Raw genomic sequence first — 20,366 nt, 5'->3', positions numbered from 1 at the left:
TTATTATTATCATCATCACTACTATCACTATTATTATTATTATTATTATTGGAGGGGAAGAGTAACAGCCATGGTTACTGCCGCACTTTAGATCCACAACACACTGAAGGAATAATCCAGTTTGAGACAACTTTAACTGCCCTGGCTCTATAATACTAAGGAATTCTGGGAACTGTCGTTTTTGTGAGGCATTTAGCCTTCTCTGTCAGGGAGCTCACCGGGGCCACAACAAACTACGATTCCCAAGACTCCCTAACCCTTAGGTCCAAAACACACTGCAGGAATCATCCAGTCTTCGACCGCTTTAATTCCCCATGCAGTGCTAGGGAATCCTGGGAATTGTAGTTTATTGCGGCACCAGAGCTCGCCCTGGCAGAGAAGGCTAAATGTCTCACAAAACTACAGTCCCCAGAATCCCCTAGTACTGAGCCCAGGACAGTTAAAGCGATCTCAGACTGGATTATTTCTGCAGTGTGTGTTTTCAGTGGCTTCCCAAACTTTGGACTTCATCCCCCATCATCCCTGACTGTGGGCCAAAGTGACTGGGGCATCGGTAAACGGGAGCTCAAAACCTCTGGAGCAGTGGTCCCCCAACTGTGGTCTTTCCGGGTTTGGACTTCAGTTCCCAGAATCCCAGACTATTGGCCAACATGGATGAGACTTCTGGGAGCTGAAGTCCAAAAATCCCTTCAAGAGCACAGTTTGGGGAAGCTTGAGTGTGTGTTCTGGGCTCCTCCTGGCCACTAGGGGCGCTTCTGCAGAGAACAAGGACCGGAAGTGGGTCCCTGTTGCTCGGCGTCCAGTTCCGCCAGCGAGTCTCCTGCTTCCTGCCCCTCGCCGGTGCTTCTCTTGGCTTTCCTAGACCGGAGCGATGGAGCAGCCAGGGCCGGAGAGCGGTGAGTCTCTGAGCGGAGGGAAGCCCTTAAGGCGGCCTCGTCTCGGAACCAACGCGGCTTTAAACTCTCTGCCTTTCTTTATCAGATGCCGACCAGGCGGAGGGACCTGACCCTGAGCTGGCAGCCACGATGGGCTTCTCTGGATTCGGTGAGTGGAGAAGAGGCACTGGAGAAGGCTTTCCCATAGAGATACAGGGAGGAATGTATGCCCGCAGGGAGCCATTGGGGAACACTTGCCCCACAGAGAAGCGTAGGAGAATGTATGCCCGCAGGGAGCCATTGGGGAACACTTGCCCCACAGAGAAGCGTAGGAGAATGTTTGCCCGCAGGGAGCCATTGGGGAACACTTACCCCACAGAGAAGCATAGGAGAATGTTTGCCCGCAGGGAGCCATTGGGGAACACTTACCCCACAGAGAAGCATAGGAGAATGTTTGCCCGCAGGGAGCCATTGGGGAACACTTGCCCCATAGAGAAGCATAGGAGAATGTATGCCCACAGGGAGCCATTGGGGAACACTTACCCCACAGAGAAGCATAGGAGAATGTTTGCCCGCAGGGAGCCATTGGGGAACACTTACCCCACAGAGAAGCGTAGGAGAATGTTTGCCCGCAGGGAGCCATTGGGGAAACACTTACCCCACAGAGAAGCATAGGAGAATGTTTGCCCACAGGGAGCCATTGGGGAACACTTGCCCCACAGAGAAGCATAGGAGAATGTTTGCCCGCAGGGAGCCATTGGGGAAACACTTGCCCCACAGAGAAGCATAGGAGAATGTTTGCCCGCAGGGAGCCATTGGGGAACACTTACCCCACAGAGAAGCATAGGAGAATGTTTGCCCGCAGGGAGCCATTGGGGAAACACTTACCCCACAGAGAAGCATAGGAGAATGTTTGCCCGCAGGGAGCCATTGGGGAACACTTGCCCCACAGAGAAGCATAGGAGAATGTTTGCCCGCAGGGAGCCATTGGGGAACACTTGCCCCACAGAGAAGCATAGGAGAATGTTTGCCCGCAGGGAGCCATTGGGGAAACACTTGCCCCACAGAGAAGCATAGGAGAATGTTTGCCCGCAGGGAGCCATTGGGGAACACTTGCCCCACAGAGAAGCATAGGAGAATGTTTGCCCGCAGGGAGCCATTGGGGAACACTTGCCCCACAGAGAAGCATAGGAGAATGTTTGCCCGCAGGGAGCCATTGGGGAAACACTTACCCCACAGAGAAGCGTAGGAGAATGTTTGCCCGCAGGGAGCCATTGGGGAACACTTGCCCCACAGAGAAGCATAGGAGAATGTTTGCCCGCAGGGAGCCATTGGGGAACACTTGCCCCACAGAGAAGCGTAGGAGAATGTTTGCCCGCAGGGAGCCATTGGGGAACACTTGCCCCACAGAGAAGCGTAGGAGAATGTATGCCCGCAGGGAGCCATTGGGGAACACTTACCCCATAGAGAAGCATAGGAGAATGTATGCCCACAGGGAGCCATTGGGGAACACTTGCCCCATAGAGAAGCATAGGAGAATGTATGCCCGCAGGGAGCCATTGGGGAACACTTGCCCCACAGAGAAGCATAGGAGAATGTATGCCCGCAGGGAGCCATTGGGTAACACTTACCCCACAGAGAAGCATAGGAGAATGTATGCCCGCAGGGAGCCATTGGGGAACACTTGCCCCACAGAGAAGCATAGGAGAATGTATGCCCGCAGGGAGCCATTGGGGAACACTTGCCCCACAGAGAAGCGTAGGAGAATGTTTGCCCGCAGGGAGCCATTGGGGAACACTTGCCCCACAGAGAAGCATAGGAGAATGTTTGCCCGCAGGGAGCCATTGGGGAACACTTGCCCCACAGAGAAGCGTAGGAGAATGTATGCCCGCAGGGAGCCATTGGGGAACACTTGCCCCACAGAGAATCATAGGAGAATGTATGCCCGCAGGGAGCCATTGGGGAACACTTGCCCCACAGAGAAGCGTAGGAGAATGTATGCCCGCAGGGAGCCATTGGGGAACACTTGCCCCACAGAGAAGCATAGGAGAATGTTTGCCCACAGGGAGCCATTGGGGAACACTTACCCCACAGAGAAGCGTAGGAGAATGTTTGCCCGCAGGGAGCCATTGGGGAACACTTGCCCCACAGAGAAGCGTAGGAGAATGTTTGCCCGCAGGGAGCCATTGGGGAACACTTGCCCCACAGAGAAGCGTAGGAGAATGTTTGCCCGCAGGGAGCCATTGGGGAACACTTGCCCCACAGAGAAGCGTAGGAGAATGTTTGCCCGCAGGGAGCCATTGGGGAACACTTGCCCCACAGAGAAGCATAGGAGAATGTTTGCCCGCAGGGAGCCATTGGGGAAACACTTACCCCACAGAGAAGCGTAGGAGAATGTTTGCCCGCAGGGAGCCATTGGGGAACACTTGCCCCACAGAGAAGCATAGGAGAATGTTTGCCCGCAGGGAGCCATTGGGGAACACTTGCCCCACAGAGAAGCGTAGGAGAATGTTTGCCCGCAGGGAGCCATTGGGGAACACTTGCCCCACAGAGAAGCGTAGGAGAATGTATGCCCGCAGGGAGCCATTGGGGAACACTTACCCCATAGAGAAGCATAGGAGAATGTATGCCCACAGGGAGCCATTGGGGAACACTTGCCCCATAGAGAAGCATAGGAGAATGTATGCCCGCAGGGAGCCATTGGGGAACACTTGCCCCATAGAGAAGCATAGGAGAATGTTTGCCCGCAGGGAGCCATTGGGGAACACTTGCCCCACAGAGAAGCGTAGGAGAATGTTTGCCCGCAGGGAGCCATTGGGGAACACTTGCCCCACAGAGAAGCATAGGAGAATGTATGCCCACAGGGAGCCATTGGGGAACACTTGCCCCACAGAGAAGCGTAGGAGAATGTTTGCCCGCAGGGAGCCATTGGGGAACACTTGCCCCACAGAGAAGCGTAGGAGAATGTATGCCCGCAGGGAGCCATTGGGGAACACTTGCCCCACAGAGAAGCATAGGAGAATGTATGCCCGCAGGGAGCCATTGGGTAACACTTACCCCACAGAGAAGCATAGGAGAATGTATGCCCGCAGGGAGCCATTGGGGAACACTTGCCCCACAGAGAAGCATAGGAGAATGTATGCCCGCAGGGAGCCATTGGGGAACACTTGCCCCACAGAGAAGCGTAGGAGAATGTTTGCCCGCAGGGAGCCATTGGGGAACACTTGCCCCACAGAGAAGCATAGGAGAATGTTTGCCCGCAGGGAGCCATTGGGGAACACTTGCCCCACAGAGAAGCGTAGGAGAATGTATGCCCGCAGGGAGCCATTGGGGAACACTTGCCCCACAGAGAAGCATAGGAGAATGTATGCCCGCAGGGAGCCATTGGGGAACACTTGCCCCACAGAGAAGCGTAGGAGAATGTATGCCCGCAGGGAGCCATTGGGGAACACTTGCCCCACAGAGAAGCATAGGAGAATGTTTGCCCACAGGGAGCCATTGGGGAACACTTACCCCACAGAGAAGCGTAGGAGAATGTTTGCCCGCAGGGAGCCATTGGGGAACACTTGCCCCACAGAGAAGCGTAGGAGAATGTTTGCCCGCAGGGAGCCATTGGGGAACACTTGCCCCACAGAGAAGCGTAGGAGAATGTTTGCCCGCAGGGAGCCATTGGGGAACACTTGCCCCACAGAGAAGCGTAGGAGAATGTTTGCCCGCAGGGAGCCATTGGGGAACACTTGCCCCACAGAGAAGCATAGGAGAATGTTTGCCCGCAGGGAGCCATTGGGGAACACTTACCCCACAGAGAAGCATAGGAGAATGTTTGCCCGCAGGGAGCCATTGGGGAACACTTGCCCCACAGAGAAGCGTAGGAGAATGTTTGCCCGCAGGGAGCCATTGGGGAACACTTACCCCACAGAGAAGCATAGGAGAATGTTTGCCCGCAGGGAGCCATTGGGGAACACTTACCCCACAGAGAAGCGTAGGAGAATGTTTGCCCGCAGGGAGCCATTGGGGAACACTTGCCCCACAGAGAAGCATAGGAGAATGTTTGCCCGCAGGGAGCCATTGGGGAACACTTGCCCCACAGAGAAGCATAGGAGAATGTTTGCCCGCAGGGAGCCATTGGGGAACACTTGCCCCACAGAGAAGCGTAGGAGAATGTATGCCCGCAGGGAGCCATTGGGGAACACTTACCCCACAGAGAAGCATAGGAGAATGTATGCCCACAGGGAGCCATTGGGGAACACTTGCCCCATAGAGAAGCATAGGAGAATGTATGCCCGCAGGGAGCCATTGGGGAACACTTGCCCCATAGAGAAGCATAGGAGAATGTTTGCCCGCAGGGAGCCATTGGGGAACACTTGCCCCACAGAGAAGCGTAGGAGAATGTTTGCCCGCAGGGAGCCATTGGGGAACACTTGCCCCACAGAGAAGCGTAGGAGAATGTTTGCCCGCAGGGAGCCATTGGGGAACACTTGCCCCACAGAGAAGCATAGGAGAATGTATGCCCGCAGGGAGCCATTGGGGAACACTTGCCCCACAGAGAAGCATAGGAGAATGTTTGCCCGCAGGGAGCCATTGGGGAACACTTGCCCCACAGAGAAGCATAGGAGAATGTTTGCCCGCAGGGAGCCATTGGGGAACACTTGCCCCATAGAGAAGCATAGGAGAATGTTTGCCCGCAGGGAGCCATTGGGGAACACTTGCCCCACAGAGAAGCGTAGGAGAATGTATGCCCGCAGGGAGCCATTGGGGAACACTTGCCCCACAGAGAAGCGTAGGAGAATGTTTGCCCGCAGGGAGCCATTGGGGAACACTTGCCCCACAGAGAAGCATAGGAGAATGTTTGCCCGCAGGGAGCCATTGGGGAACACTTGCCCCACAGAGAAGCATAGGAGAATGTATGCCCACAGGGAGCCATTGGGGAACACTTGCCCCACAGAGAAGCATAGGAGAATGTTTGCCCACAGGGGGCCATTGGGGAACACTTGCCCCACAGAGAAGCATAGGAGAATGTTTGCTCGCACGGAGCTATTGGGGAACACTTGCCCCACAGAGAAGCATAGGAGAATGTTTGCCCGCAGGGAGCCATTGGGGAACACTTGCCCCACAGAGAAGCGTAGGAGAATGTTTGCCCGCAGGGAGCCATTGGGGAACACTTGCCCCACAGAGAAGCATAGGAGAATGTATGCCCGCAGGGAGCCATTGGGGAACACTTGCCCCACAGAGAAGCATAGGAGAATGTTTGCCCGCAGGGAGCCATTGGGGAACATTTGCCCCACAGAGAAGCATAGGAGAATGTATGCCCGCAGGGAGCCTTTGGGGAACACTTGCCCCACAGAGAAGCATAGGAGAATGTTTGCCCGCAGGGAGCCATTGGGGAACACTTGCCCCACAGAGAAGCGTAGGAGAATGTTTGCCCGCAGGGAGCCATTGGGGAACACTTGCCCCACAGAGAAGCGTAGGAGAATGTTTGCCCGCAGGGAGCCATTGGGGAACACTTGCCCCACAGAGAAGCATAGGAGAATGTTTGCCCGCAGGGAGCCATTGGGGAACACTTGCCCCACAGAGAAGCATAGGAGAATGTTTGCCCGCAGGGAGCCATTGGGGAACACTTGCCCCACAGAGAAGCATAGGAGAATGTATGCCCGCAGGGAGCCATTGGGGAACACTTGCCCCACAGAGAAGCATAGGAGAATGTTTGCCCGCAGGGAGCCATTGGGGAACACTTGCCCCACAGAGAAGCATAGGAGAATGTATGCCCGCAGGGAGCCATTTTGAACACTTGCCCCATAGAGAAGCGTAGGAGAATGTTTGCCCGCAGGGAGCCATTGGGGAACACTTGCCCCACAGAGAAGCGTAGGAGAATGTTTGCCCGCAGGGAGCCATTGGGGAACACTTGCCCCACAGAGAAGCGTAGGAGAATGTTTGCCCGCAGGGAGCCATTGGGGAACACTTGCCCCACAGAGAAGCATAGGAGAATGCTTGGCCGCAGGGAGCCATTGGGGAACACTTGCCCCACAGAGAAGCATAGGAGAATGTATGCCCACAGGGAGCCATTGGGGAACACTTGCCCCACAGAGAAGCATAGGAGAATGTTTGCCCGCAGGGAGCCATTGGGGAACACTTGCCCCACAGAGAAGCATAGGAGAATGTATGCCCACAGGGAGCCATTGGGGAACACTTGCCCCACAGAGAAGCATAGGAGAATGTTTGCCCGCAGGGAGCCATTGGGGAACACTTGCCCCACAGAGAAGCGTAGGAGAATGTATGCCCACAGGGAGCCATTGGGGAACACTTGCCCCACAGAGAAGCATAGGAGAATGTATGCCCGCAGGGAGCCATTGGGGAACACTTGCCCCACAGAGAAGCGTAGGAGAATGTATGCCCGCAGGGAGCCATTGGGGAACACTTGCCCCACAGAGAAGCATAGGAGAATGTATGCCCACAGGGAGCCATTGGGGAACACTTACCCCACAGAGAAGCATAGGAGAATGTTTGCCCGCAGGGAGCCATTGGGGAACACTTGCCCCACAGAGAAGCATAGGAGAATGTATGCCCACAGGGAGCCATTGGGGAACACTTGCCCCACAGAGAAGCATAGGAGAATGTATGCCCACAGGGAGCCATTGGGGAACACTTGCCCCATAGAGAAGCATAGGAGAATGTATGCCCGCAGGGAGCCATTGGGGAACACTTGCCCCACAGAGAAGCATAGGAGAATGTTTGCCCGCAGGGAGCCATTGGGGAACACTTGCCCCATAGAGAAGCATAGGAGAATGTATGCCCGCAGGGAGCCATTGGGGAACACTTGCCCCACAGAGAAGCATAGGAGAATGTTTGCCCGCAGGGAGCCATTGGGGAACACTTGCCCCACAGAGAAGCAAAGGAGAATGTTTGCCCGCAGGGAGCCATTGGGGAACACTTGCCCCACAGAGAAGCATAGGAGAATGTTTGCCCGCAGGGAGCCATTGGGGAACACTTGCCCCACAGAGAAGCATAGGAGAATGCATGCCCACAGGGAGCCATTAGGGAACACTTGCCCCACAGAGAAGCATAGGAGAATGTATGCCCGCAGGGAGCCATTGGGGAACACTTGCCCCACAGAGAAGCATAGGAGAATGTTTGCCCACAGGGAGCCATTGGGAAACACTTGCCCCACAGAGAAGCATAGGAGAATGTATGCCCACAGGGAGCCATTGGGGAACACTTGCCCCACAGAGAAGCATAGGAGAATGTATGCCCACAGGGAGCCATTGGGGAACACTTGCCCCACAGAGAAGCATAGGAGAATGTATGCCCACAGGGAGCCATTGGGGAACACTTGCCCCATAGAGAAGCATAGGAGAATGTATGCCCACAGGGAGCCATTGGGGAACACTTGCCCACAGAGAAGCATAGGAGAATGTATGCCCACAGGGAGCCATTGGGGAACACTTACCCCACAGAGAAGCATAGGAGAATGTTTGCCCGCAGGGAGCCATTGGGGAACACTTGCCCCACAGAGAAGCATAGGAGAATGTATGCCCGCAGGGAGCCATTGGGGAACACTTGCCCCACAGAGAAGCGTAGGAGAATGTATGCCCGCAGGGAGCCATTGGGGAACACTTGCCCCACAGAGAAGCGTAGGAGAATGTTTGCCCACTGGGAGCCATTGGGGAACACTTCCCCCATAGAGAAGCATAGGAGAATGTTTGCCCACAGGGAGCCATTGGGGAACACTTGCCCCACAGAGAAGCATAGGAGAATGCATGCCCACAGGGAGCCATTGGGGAACACTTGCCCCACAGAGAAGCATAGGAGAATGTATGCCCACAGGGAGCCATTGGGGAACACTTGCCCCACAGAGAAGCATAGGAGAATGTATGCCCACAGGGAGCCATTGGGGAACACTTGCCCCACAGAGAAGCATAGGAGAATGTTTGCCCGCAGGGAGCCATTGGGGAACACTTGCCCCATAGAGAAGCATAGGAGAATGTATGCCCGCAGGGAGCCATTGGGGAACACTTGCCCCATAGAGAAGCATAGGAGAATGTATGCCCGCAGGGAGCCATTGGGGAACACTTGCCCCACAGAGAAGCATAGGAGAATGTATGCCCGCAGGGAGCCATTGGGGAACACTTGCCCCATAGAGAAGCATAGGAGAATGTATGCCCCCAGGGAGCCATTGGGGAACACTTGCCCCATAGAGAAGCATAGGAGAATGTATGCCCGCAGGGAGCCATTGGGGAACACTTGCCCCACAGAGAAGCATAGGAGAATGTTTGCCCGCAGGGAGCCATTGGGGAACACTTGCCCCACAGAGAAGCATAGGAGAATGCTTGCCCGCAGGGAGCCATTGGGGAACACTTGCCCCACAGAGAAGCATAGGAGAATGTATGCCCACAGGGAGCCATTGGGGAACACTTGCCCCATAGAGAAGCATAGGAGAATGTATGCCCACAGGGAGCCATTGGGGAACACTTGCCCCACAGAGAAGCATAGGAGAATGTTTGCCCGCAGGGAGCCATTGGGGAACACTTGCCCCACAGAGAAGCATAGGAGAATGCTTGGCCGCAGGGAGCCATTGGGGAACACTTGCCCCACAGAGAAGCATAGGAGAATGTATGCCCGCAGGGAGCCATTGGGGAACACTTGCCCCATAGAGAAGCATAGGAGAATGTTTGCCCGCAGGGAGCCATTGGGGAACACTTGCCCCACAGAGAAGCATAGGAGAATGCATGCCCACAGGGAGCCATTGGGGAACACTTGCCCCACAGAGAAGCGTAGGAGAATGTATGCCCACAGGGAGCCATTGGGGAAACACTTGCCCCACAGAGAAGCATAGGAGAATGTTTGCCCGCAGGGAGCCTTTGGGGAACACTTGCCCCACAGAGAAGCGTAGGAGAATGTTTGCCCGCAGGGAGCCATTGGGGAACACTTGCCCCACAGAGAAGCGTAGGAGAATGTTTGCCCGCAGGGAGCCATTGGGGAACACTTGCCCCACAGAGAAGCGTAGGAGAATGTTTGCCCGCAGGGAGCCATTGGGGAACACTTGCCCCACAGAGAAGCGTAGGAGAATGTTTGCCCGCAGGGAGCCATTGGGGAACACTTGCCCCACAGAGAAGCGTAGGAGAATGTTTGCCCGCAGGGAGCCATTGGGGAACACTTGCCCCATAGAGAAGCATAGGAGAATGTATGCCCGCAGGGAGCCTTTGGGGAACACTTGCCCCACAGAGAAGCATAGGAGAATGTTTGCCCGCAGGGAGCCATTGGGGAACACTTGCCCCACAGAGAAGCGTAGGAGAATGTTTGCCCGCAGGGAGCCATTGGGGAACACTTGCCCCACAGAGAAGCGTAGGAGAATGTTTGCCCGCAGGGAGCCATTGGGGAACACTTGCCCCACAGAGAAGCATAGGAGAATGTTTGCCCACAGGGAGCCATTGGGGAACACTTGCCCCATAGAGAAGCATAGGAGAATGTTTGCTCGCAGGGAGCCATTGGGGAACACTTGCCCCACAGAGAAGCATAGGAGAATGCTTGCCCGCAGGGAGCCATTGGGGAACACTTGCCCCACAGAGAAGCATAGGAGAATGTATGCCCACAGGGAGCCATTGGGGAACACTTGCCCCATAGAGAAGCATAGGAGAATGTATGCCCACAGGGAGCCATTGGGGAACACTTGCCCCACAGAGAAGCATAGGAGAATGTTTGCCCGCAGGGAGCCATTGGGGAACACTTGCCCCACAGAGAAGCATAGGAGAATGCTTGGCCGCAGGGAGCCATTGGGGAACACTTGCCCCACAGAGAAGCATAGGAGAATGTATGCCCGCAGGGAGCCATTGGGGAACACTTGCCCCATAGAGAAGCATAGGAGAATGTTTGCCCGCAGGGAGCCATTGGGGAACACTTGCCCCACAGAGAAGCATAGGAGAATGCATGCCCACAGGGAGCCATTGGGGAACACTTGCCCCACAGAGACGCGTAGGAGAATGTATGCCCACAGGGAGCCATTGGGGAAACACTTGCCCCACAGAGAAGCATAGGAGAATGTTTGCCCGCAGGGAGCCATTGGGGAACACTTGCCCCATAGAGAAGCGTAGGAGAATGTATGCCCGCAGGGAGCCTTTGGGGAACACTTGCCCCACAGAGAAGCGTAGGAGAATGTTTGCCCGCAGGGAGCCATTGGGGAACACTTGCCCCACAGAGAAGCGTAGGAGAATGTTTGCCCGCAGGGAGCCATTGGGGAACACTTGCCCCACAGAGAAGCGTAGGAGAATGTTTGCCCGCAGGGAGCCATTGGGGAACACTTGCCCCACAGAGAAGCGTAGGAGAATGTTTGCCCGCAGGGAGCCATTGGGGAACACTTGCCCCACAGAGAAGCGTAGGAGAATGTTTGCCCGCAGGGAGCCATTGGGGAACACTTGCCCCATAGAGAAGCATAGGAGAATGTATGCCCGCAGGGAGCCTTTGGGGAACACTTGCCCCACAGAGAAGCATAGGAGAATGTTTGCCCGCAGGGAGCCATTGGGGAACACTTGCCCCACAGAGAAGCGTAGGAGAATGTTTGCCCGCAGGGAGCCATTGGGGAACACTTGCCCCACAGAGAAGCGTAGGAGAATGTTTGCCCGCAGGGAGCCATTGGGGAACACTTGCCCCACAGAGAAGCATAGGAGAATGTTTGCCCGCAGGGAGCCATTGGGGAACACTTGCCCCACAGAGAAGCATAGGAGAATGTTTGCCCGCAGGGAGCCATTGGGGAACACTTGCCCCACAGAGAAGCGTAGGAGAATGTATGCCCACAGGGAGCCATTGGGGAACACTTGCCCCACAGAGAAGCATAGGAGAATGTTTGCCCGCAGGGAGCCATTGGGGAACACTTGCCCCATAGAGAAGCATAGGAGAATGTATGCCCGCAGGGAGCCTTTGGGGAACACTTGCCCCACAGAGAAGCATAGGAGAATGTTTGCCCACAGGGAGCCATTGGGGAACACTTGCCCCACAGAGAAGCATAGGAGAATGTATGCCCCCAGGGAGCCATTGGGGAACACTTGCCCCACAGAGAAGCATAGGAGAATGTATGCCCACAGGGAGCCATTGGGGAACACTTGCCCCACAGAGAAGCATAGGAGAATGTTTGCCCACAGGGAGCCATTGGGGAACACTTGCCCCATAGAGAAGCATAGGAGAATGTATGCCCGCAGGGAGCCATTGGGGAACACTTGCCCCATAGAGAAGCATAGGAGAATGTTTGCCCGCAGGGAGCCATTGGGGAACACTTGCCCCACAGAGAAGCATAGGAGAATGCATGCCCACAGGGAGCCATTGGGGAACACTTGCCCCACAGAGAAGCATAGGAGAATGTATGCCCACAGGGAGCCATTGGGGAACACTTGCCCCACAGAGAAGCATAGGAGAATGTTTGCCCACAGGGAGCCATTGGGGAACACTTGCCCCACAGAGAAGCATAGGAGAATGTTTGCTCGCACGGAGCTATTGGGGAACACTTGTCCCACAGAGAAGCGTAGGAGAATGTTTGCCCACTGGGAGCCATTGGGGAACACTTCCCCCATAGAGAAGCATAGGAGAATGTTTGCCCGCAGCGAGCCATTGGGGAACACTTGCCCCATAGAGAAGCATAGGAGAATGTTTGCCCGCAGGGAGCCATTGGGGAACACTTGCCCCACAGAGAAGCATAGGAGAATGTTTGCCCGCAGGGAGCCTTTGGGGAACACTTGCCCCACAGAGAAGCATAGGAGAATGTTTGCCCACAGGGAGCCATTGGGGAACACTTGCCCCATAGAGAAGCATAGGAGAATGCGTGCCCACAGGGAGCCATTGGAGAACACTTGCCCCATAGAGAAGCATAGGAGAATGTTTGCCCACAGGGAGCCATTGGGGAACACTTGCCCCATAGAGAAGCATAGGAGAATGAGTGCCCACAGGGAGCCATTGGGGAAGGCTTAGAATCATAGAATCCTAGAGTTGGAAGAGACCACAAGGGCCATCCAGTCCAACCCCATTCTGCCATGCAGGAACTCTCAATCAGAGCATCCCCGACAGATGGCTATCCAGCCTCTGCTTAAAGACCTCCAAAGAAGGAGACTCCACTACACTCCGAGGGAGTTTGTTCCACCATCGAACAGCCCTTACTGTCAGGAAGTCCTCCTAATGCTGAGGTGGAATCTCTTTTCCTGGGGCTTGCATCCATTGTTCCAGGTCCTGTTCTCTGGAGCAGCAGAAAACAAGCTTGCTCCCTCCTCAATATGGCATCCCTTCAAATATTTAAACAAGGCTATCATATCACCTTTTAATCTTCTTTTCTCCAGGCTAAACATCCCCAGCTCCCTGAGTTTTTCCTCATAGGGCATGGTTTCTATAATAGGATACTATTAGGATACTATGATGAGAAACAGAACTGAGGCTGGGTTTAAATTTTCCTTTGATCATTGAAATCCCACTGAACAGAGTAGGTCTTATATCTGAGTAGGTATAGAGCTTTGAAATGTAAAAAACATTTATTCCGCACATTTAATTATAATTGTAAGATATCAGTCATTTTTCTTATTTTCGTACCCTCATCAGTATTTTAGTAAGTTGCTAAGGATTTCCTGACCTCCTGAGTTACTCATGTCTTTTCTCCTCATCACCCAGGAAAGAAAGCTCGAACTTTTGACTTCAATGCAATGTTTGAACAAACTCGAAGAACGGCTGTGGAAAGAAGTAGGAAGATTCTGGGTGAGAGATGCTATTTCATATGAATGCTCTGATTTAATTTTATTTATGTCCTCAATTTACATCCCCCCCCCCGCGTAAGCCAAATACTGCACATGCGCAAGCCCCATTCTAGTGAATGGGACTTTGCACATATGCTCAAAGCCATGTATAGCGCACCCACGTATAACGTGGGCGCACTGTATTTTTACCTGCTAACCTTCCCTTTCCCTCATTCCATTGAGAAAAATAAGGCAATGATGTAATAAAAGGGTCAATGCACACTTTATTTTTCTATATATTTATTTATTTTGGTTACTCCCATACAACAATTGGGTTCAGAGCAGCTAACAGAAGCTTTTCTTGAAAATAAATGTAAATAAATAATGTAAAATAAAACCTTCATTTTGCATTTGACATTTCAAGGCCAAATGCAAAGGAAAACAATATTGTGGTGAGAGGTTTTTCTTAGATGCCTATGGCGAGTTACAGACCGCCCAGAAGGGGCAGTCTTGCGCCGCTGCTGGTTGCTGCGTCCGGGAACCGCAGCATCCAAACTGCACGGTTCCCGGACGCAGCAAAGAAGAAGCGCCGAAAGCCCCGGATGAGGCGCTACTCGCGCACTCGCGGCGTCACATCTGGTGTGCGATGTGCGGATGCTATGCATCCAGCACGTAAAGATGGCGGCACCCGTGTGTATAGGGCGCCACCATCTTTACACCCTCGTCACGTGCTAGGGGTGAGGCCGGTGTGGACGCTAGGTCCTCGGCCAACCCCAGCATGTGACGGGGGCTCCGGAAGAGCCCGTCTGTAACGGGCCTATGATAATCTAAAAAGTCACCCAGAGGCAGAAAGTTCCTACATAAGATGTGTTTAAAGTATGTCTCAATGGGTTCAACAGATCCTGCTCTTTGGGGATAAGCCCTAAGTTAGATAAGCAATTGTTTCTGACATATACTGCTTGAAAGATAGTTAGCTCTTTGCATGTGGACAATGGGATCCTTTTCTTCTTCTAGCGAAAGCACTGAGTGATTGTTGTTGTTGTTGTATGCCTGCAAGGAGTTTCCAACTTATCTAAGGTGAACCTACTTTGAAGTAGTTTCTAACTTAGGGTAGCCCCAAGGTGAAGCTGTCATGGGGTTTTCTTGGCAAGTGCCTTCAGACAGGGTTTGCCATTGCCATCACCTGAGGCTGGGAGTGTGGGACTTGCCCACAGTAACCCAGTAAGTTTATATGGCTGAACTGGGATTCAAACCCTGGTCTCCAGAGTCATCGTCCAACACACAAACCACTACACTTCTGAGAGCCTTTAGGGATGAAGGGCGGGGTATAAATAATGTAAATAAATAAAATAATAATAAAGATATCTCAGTTATGTTGGGCTAAAGTTCTGACAGAATGAGAGCTGCTAGAAGCAACTCTGGTCCTCATCCCTGCCCATACAATCAGCAAATCATTCCTGTCAAGTCCTAAGATTTTCTCCCATTTTCCTAGCAGCAGCAGCATCAATTAGCAGTGGCAATTTTTGGCAAAATTGTTGTGTAAAAGGTACCCATTTTGCCAGTTTCAGGCCTGCAGGTTTGCTGTTAAAAGTAAAATGTGTTAAATCAGAGTTAGAAATGTTTGCACACTGGAGAATGCATGGTGATCTTATTAAAAGCATTATTTCTTCTTAGAGAAACTGTGTGCCTCAGCTATCTGTGACTAGAGGCTGCTAACTAGAAAGCACTAGTACATCCAAACACAGAAGCTGAAACAAGTGAGAACTCATTCAAGTGCAGTCCACCTCCATGATTAAATATGCCTGAGGGCACATAGCCAGAGCAAAAGTTAGTGGCTTCTAATACATGCTCTTTTTAGGTACATTAAGGCCTGATCTAGACGGGCCTAAAGTGCGCCCTCGTCACATGCTAGGGGTTGGCCGAGGGCGCACCGCCCATACGTGCCTCATCCCTAGCATGTGATGAGGGCATCAAAATGGCGGCGCCCTGTACACACGGGTGCCACCATTTTGACATGATGGACGCCTAGTGTCTGCACGCCCTGGCACGAGTGCGCCATTGTAATGGCGCGAGTGCGCAATTGGTGCACTGCGGTGTCACAGTGGTGCCACAGAAAAAACCCACTTTTTGCTGCGCGAGGGAGCCGTGCGGTTTGTCTACTATGGCTCCCTCGCTCAGCAAAACAAGGCGTGGATAGACTGCCCTTTTTGGGTGGTCTGTATCCCGCCTAAGGCTTGTATCTTTATTAGATGACAATTACATAAGCACATAGTGACAGTAATAAAAAAACATCTGAGTCCAGTTAGAGGAGAGTAGTATTATGGACTGCTTCCTACAGTTGTCCTAATGTCTGCTTCCTATGGTGTGTCCTAGGCTGTTCATCATACCTTTCAGTGCTGGTTAACAGAAATAATTACTCCTTTCTTGGCAGAATGCTGGCTTAATGGACATATTTATATTGGTATAAGATGTGTTCATTACAGGATAAGAGAGATAAGCCTTAATCATCATGTAATGATAGGTTACCATAAGTATGAAATGTTAATCAAAACTATGTGCCTAGACAATGGCCCGTTACAGACGGGTACCCTAGTACATGCTCGGCATGTACTAGGGTTAGAAAGGGGCATCCTTTCTGGATGCCCCTAACCCTACACGGGTTCTACACGGGTGCTGTCATTTTGGCATTGCGGACGCCTAGTGTCCACACGTCACGCAGCAGAAATGATGCTGTGAGTGCGCCATTGGTGCCTTGCGGTGTCATTTCCGCGGCGCAAAAAGAAGCCGCTTTTAGCGGCTTCTTTTTGCTCCACGAGGGAGCTTCGCGGTATGGAAGCTGTGGCTCCCTCGCGGAGCAAGCGGAGGCGCCAACAGACCGCCCTTTTCGGGCGGTCTGTAAAGGGCCATAGTAAACTTTGTATAAAAATGGGCCTAGGTGCTATGAGGAACGTCCTTTTGTCACCTCTAAGTGTCTACTCTATACTGGTTTGTTTTGCTTTAATAAATAGACAGAAAGATTAGCCATCTTTCATATAAATTTCTTGAAATTCCATAACATAAAAGAATATTAAAGAGAATAGTGATGTTGAGCTGCTTACTGGCTAATACTGGTGTTTACAACCTTGGGAGCTCAGATTGTAAACTAGAAGGAACTCCATTTAGATATGGATGGGAAGGAAAACTCCAAAGAGTCTTCAGTCCCTCAACTACAGGATGCAGTGAAGAAAGTAAGATCCGTTTCATCTTGCACTCTTGCTCTGGCTGGTAGCAGAGACCATCTTTATACTTTTCTCTGTAGGCCCAGGGCCACATTACAGTTGGCCCTCCATAGCTACGGATTTTTTAATCCATGAATTCAGCCATCCATAGATTGAAAATATTCTAAAAAAAATATAAATTCCAAAAAGCAAACTTTGATGTTGTTATTTTATATAAGGGACACTAATTTTATTATGGTATTGTGTTTAATGGGATTTGAACATCCACAGATTTTGGTATGCATGGGGAGGCCTGGAACCAAACTCCAGTGAATACTGTATATTCAACATGCATTTTAAAAGACATACTTTTGAATCCCTTCTTGCAACTGTCTGCTCCATTTTACTTCAGTTTCAACATCCATATGGGTAAATAATTATTTTTAAGAGGAGATATTCAACAGGAAAATAGTATGCGGGAAGAAAAAGTTTGCCTCCTTGCCACAGTCCCAAACCAGGCTGAGCCATACATGGCTGCTTTTTATAAAAGGAAAGTGAGCAAGGCTCTGTATCACAGGTTTAATGTGAGATGAATGGGGAACATTTCTTGTGGGCTGCATCTGGATCTGCAGGCCAAATTATTTGTGTATATCCACCTACCCACCCACCCACACATTCTGTGTAAAAACTACTTTGTTTTGCTTTGTAAACAGGCAGTAGAACATCCCAAAATCATGTGGAGAGGAGGATATTGCAATTTTACTGTGTTTTAGGAACTGAGAGGGAATGAATGGGACTTGTTTTCTACTCAAGAAGTGACTATCCAGTCTCTGCTTGAAATTAGTTCCATTTAGGCCAAGAACAGGTGAGGGCAATGTAAGAATTTCCCAAAACAGAGCAAAATAAACAGCAGTACTCCAGAGTTTGTGGTGAGTGCCGTTGGCTATTTTCGGATGGGGGAAAGTCCCCCCCCCCTCGGGAAGCAACTCTCCTTACAGTTGCCAGTTGGATTCATTGTGTCTCTTCTACAAAAACACAGATGTGACCATTTCCACCTCATTTTTTCTTAGCTCTAGCTACCCGAAACACCTTAAAAAAAGTGAAAGGTGTAAACTTCAGTTATATGTAATTGAATACTAAGGTATGGATTGTTCATGTTACTGTATTTCTATCTATGGCTATGAAAGCTGCACAGTGAATAAAGCTGAGATGTGGTGTTGGAGAACACTTCTGAGGATTATATGGACTGCTAGAAAGACAAGGAAATGTGTCCTAGAGCAAATCAGGCCTGAACTCTCCTAGAAGCCAAGATCCCTAAACTGATACTTTTGTACTTTGACCAATAAAATGAGAAAACATGACTCCCTAGAAATGACAGTAATGCTTGGTAAGGTAGAAAGGCAGTAGGAAAAGAAGACAACTTTCCAGAGGGATAGACACAATCAAGGAAGTCATGGCCCTTAGTCTGTGAGACCTGAGTAGGGCTGTCAATGATAGAGTGACTTTCAAGTCTCTCATAGGTTTGCCATAAAACAAACTTGACTTGACTGCATTTAACAACAACAAATTTCAGTTAAGGGGTGAAGTGAACTCTTGTCTGAACCTTATGTACTGGTTGTATTGAAAAGAAATTCCTTTGACACAGGGTTAAAGACAGTGATATCAGAAAAACTACCATATATATTCAACTATAAGTTGACCTTATGTCATGGTCAGGTTTTGGGGCTAAAATGATGGATTTTGATATGACCTCATATATAAGTTGAGGGTAAAATTTAGGGGCATGTGACAAAGGATCTATGGGATGAAGCAAAGGAAATGATGCCAAAGAACTTAACAAAATTCCAACAGGCATAACTGTTTGAGCTCCTACTAAATGCTGGATAGATGAGAGAGCAGAGGTGTGTGTGTGTCAGTGCTTCCAAGACAGATTACACTTTTGCCTTTCACCAAGAGATGGTTCCCTTTTTATAAGATTTAAAGTACAGTACTTATATTGACCCATGGATAAGTCAACTCAATTTTTTTAGGTCAATTTTTTGACTAAAATTTCTAGACTTACACATGAGTATAAAGTATACAATAAGATGTGATAACCTATGAATGTCTGTTATGCACTATTAGATTTTTTTTTTCTTTTTGCTCCATCCATTTCAGAACATAAGTAAAACCTTTAAAGCAGGTAACAGATTGCTATCCCTTCTCACTCTATATGTTCTTTGCTTTTTCAGAAGAACGTGAGAAAGCAGCTGCTGAGAAAGAAAAAGAACTTGGTAATCAGCTTGGAGTTGATAATTTGTCATCTGCAACTCCATGTCCAGTAGGAAGGACATCTTCCAGGTATAAATAAAAATAGTAACTTGTAGATGTGTTTATGGTTTTAGGTCTGGCTGGAGAATAAGAGGTGGTCTGGTAACAACCTTTAAGCAAGATGATATTACATTGTTGCAAATGGATTGACCAAAGTTGCCCTCATGTATAAGTCGAGGGCAAGTTTTGGGGCCAAAATTATGGACTTTGACATGACCTGCGGATAGATCGAGTGTCGTGGAGGCTCCTTCAGTGTGTGTATGCAAAGGACAAGAGAAAAGCAGTAATCAATAGGAGGCTTAAGTGTTTCAGCCTTCACTCCTGAGACAGTGAAGCATGGGGGCTGGAGAGGGACTGTTAAACAGCAATCAATCAATCTCCAAGGACTCTATCTGCTTGGCTCAGGACAGAAAGAAACTGCATGGGGAAATCTGAAAGAGCTGCTATTACATTATCATACTGATCCATAAATAAGTCGACCTGGGATTTTGGAGTCAATTTTTGGGCATAAATTTTAGATGTATAGACAAGTATATATGGTACTTATAACTGGTGTTGAGAGTTTTGTGTGTTTGTGTGTACACGCACACGTATATACATATTGTATGCCATAAAATCAGTTTTGATTGATAGCAGCCCTGTGAATAAAAGACCGCCAAGGCTCCTGATTATTAACAGCCCACCTATAATGTAAACTTGTTTTCTTGCTGCCTTCAGCTTTACCAACTGGTATATGTCGGTAGGAACTGCTGTCATTGGGCAACTGATCATCCTATTGTTAAGGAATTATAGCAAAGTATATTAATTATTGTAAAAATGTGCCACTTAACTCTGAGCTCCAATTTTAAGTAAACCCATTCACATTATAACACTGCTTTCCTCAAACATTGTCTTGATACTAGAGTGTCTGATCCTTTTGTTCTTGTTGCATGCCTGTTTTCTCAACTATGGATTGCAAGCCGTTTCCCAGCAGTGGGTGAGACTTTCCCCCTTTGTTGGTCTTTTGGGGCGGGGGAATCTTTATAGAGGAGACGTAGCAGTACCAATTGCTGCCATTCCATAGTCTCTTTCTTTCTCATTGATAGCGGCAGTAGCTAAACAAGTAGTGTTTCTCAAGTTTCACCTGCTTGCAACCTTTACCTCAGTCTCTTTTTGACTGTAGCTGAGAATAAGCGAGAGAAGCAACATCAGCAAACATTTTCCTCTCTTGTTAGTTAGGATCTTTGGAAAGAAATCCCACTCACATTAAGGGGGGTGGGGGATAAAGTGTTTTTAATTGTCATATT

The 20,366-nt window shown here is 50.5% G+C and overlaps 1 protein-coding gene across 1 annotated transcript in view; it reads left to right on the top strand.

Moving 5' to 3' along the window:
• The first annotated feature begins 808 nt into the window (after positions 1–808).
• The window catches only part of LOC149324101 (WD repeat-containing protein 70-like), a 163,457-nt gene continuing 143,899 nt past the window's right edge, over positions 809–20,366 (top strand). The window contains exons 1-4 of the mRNA XM_089496437.1: positions 809–896; positions 982–1,044; positions 13,512–13,595; positions 19,002–19,110. Of these exons, the coding sequence (XP_089352563.1) occupies positions 872–896; positions 982–1,044; positions 13,512–13,595; positions 19,002–19,110 (281 nt within the window). The 5' untranslated portion in view covers positions 809–871. The remainder of the gene's footprint in view (positions 897–981; positions 1,045–13,511; positions 13,596–19,001; positions 19,111–20,366) is intronic.

The sequence above is a fragment of the Sceloporus occidentalis genome, unplaced genomic scaffold (assembly GCF_023333645.1).
Source record: "Sceloporus occidentalis isolate IW3139 unplaced genomic scaffold, rSceOcc1.0.p SCAF_1, whole genome shotgun sequence".
Classification (NCBI taxonomy): domain Eukaryota; kingdom Metazoa; phylum Chordata; class Lepidosauria; order Squamata; family Phrynosomatidae; genus Sceloporus; species Sceloporus occidentalis.
This window is presented reverse-complemented; position numbering and strand designations above follow the sequence as displayed.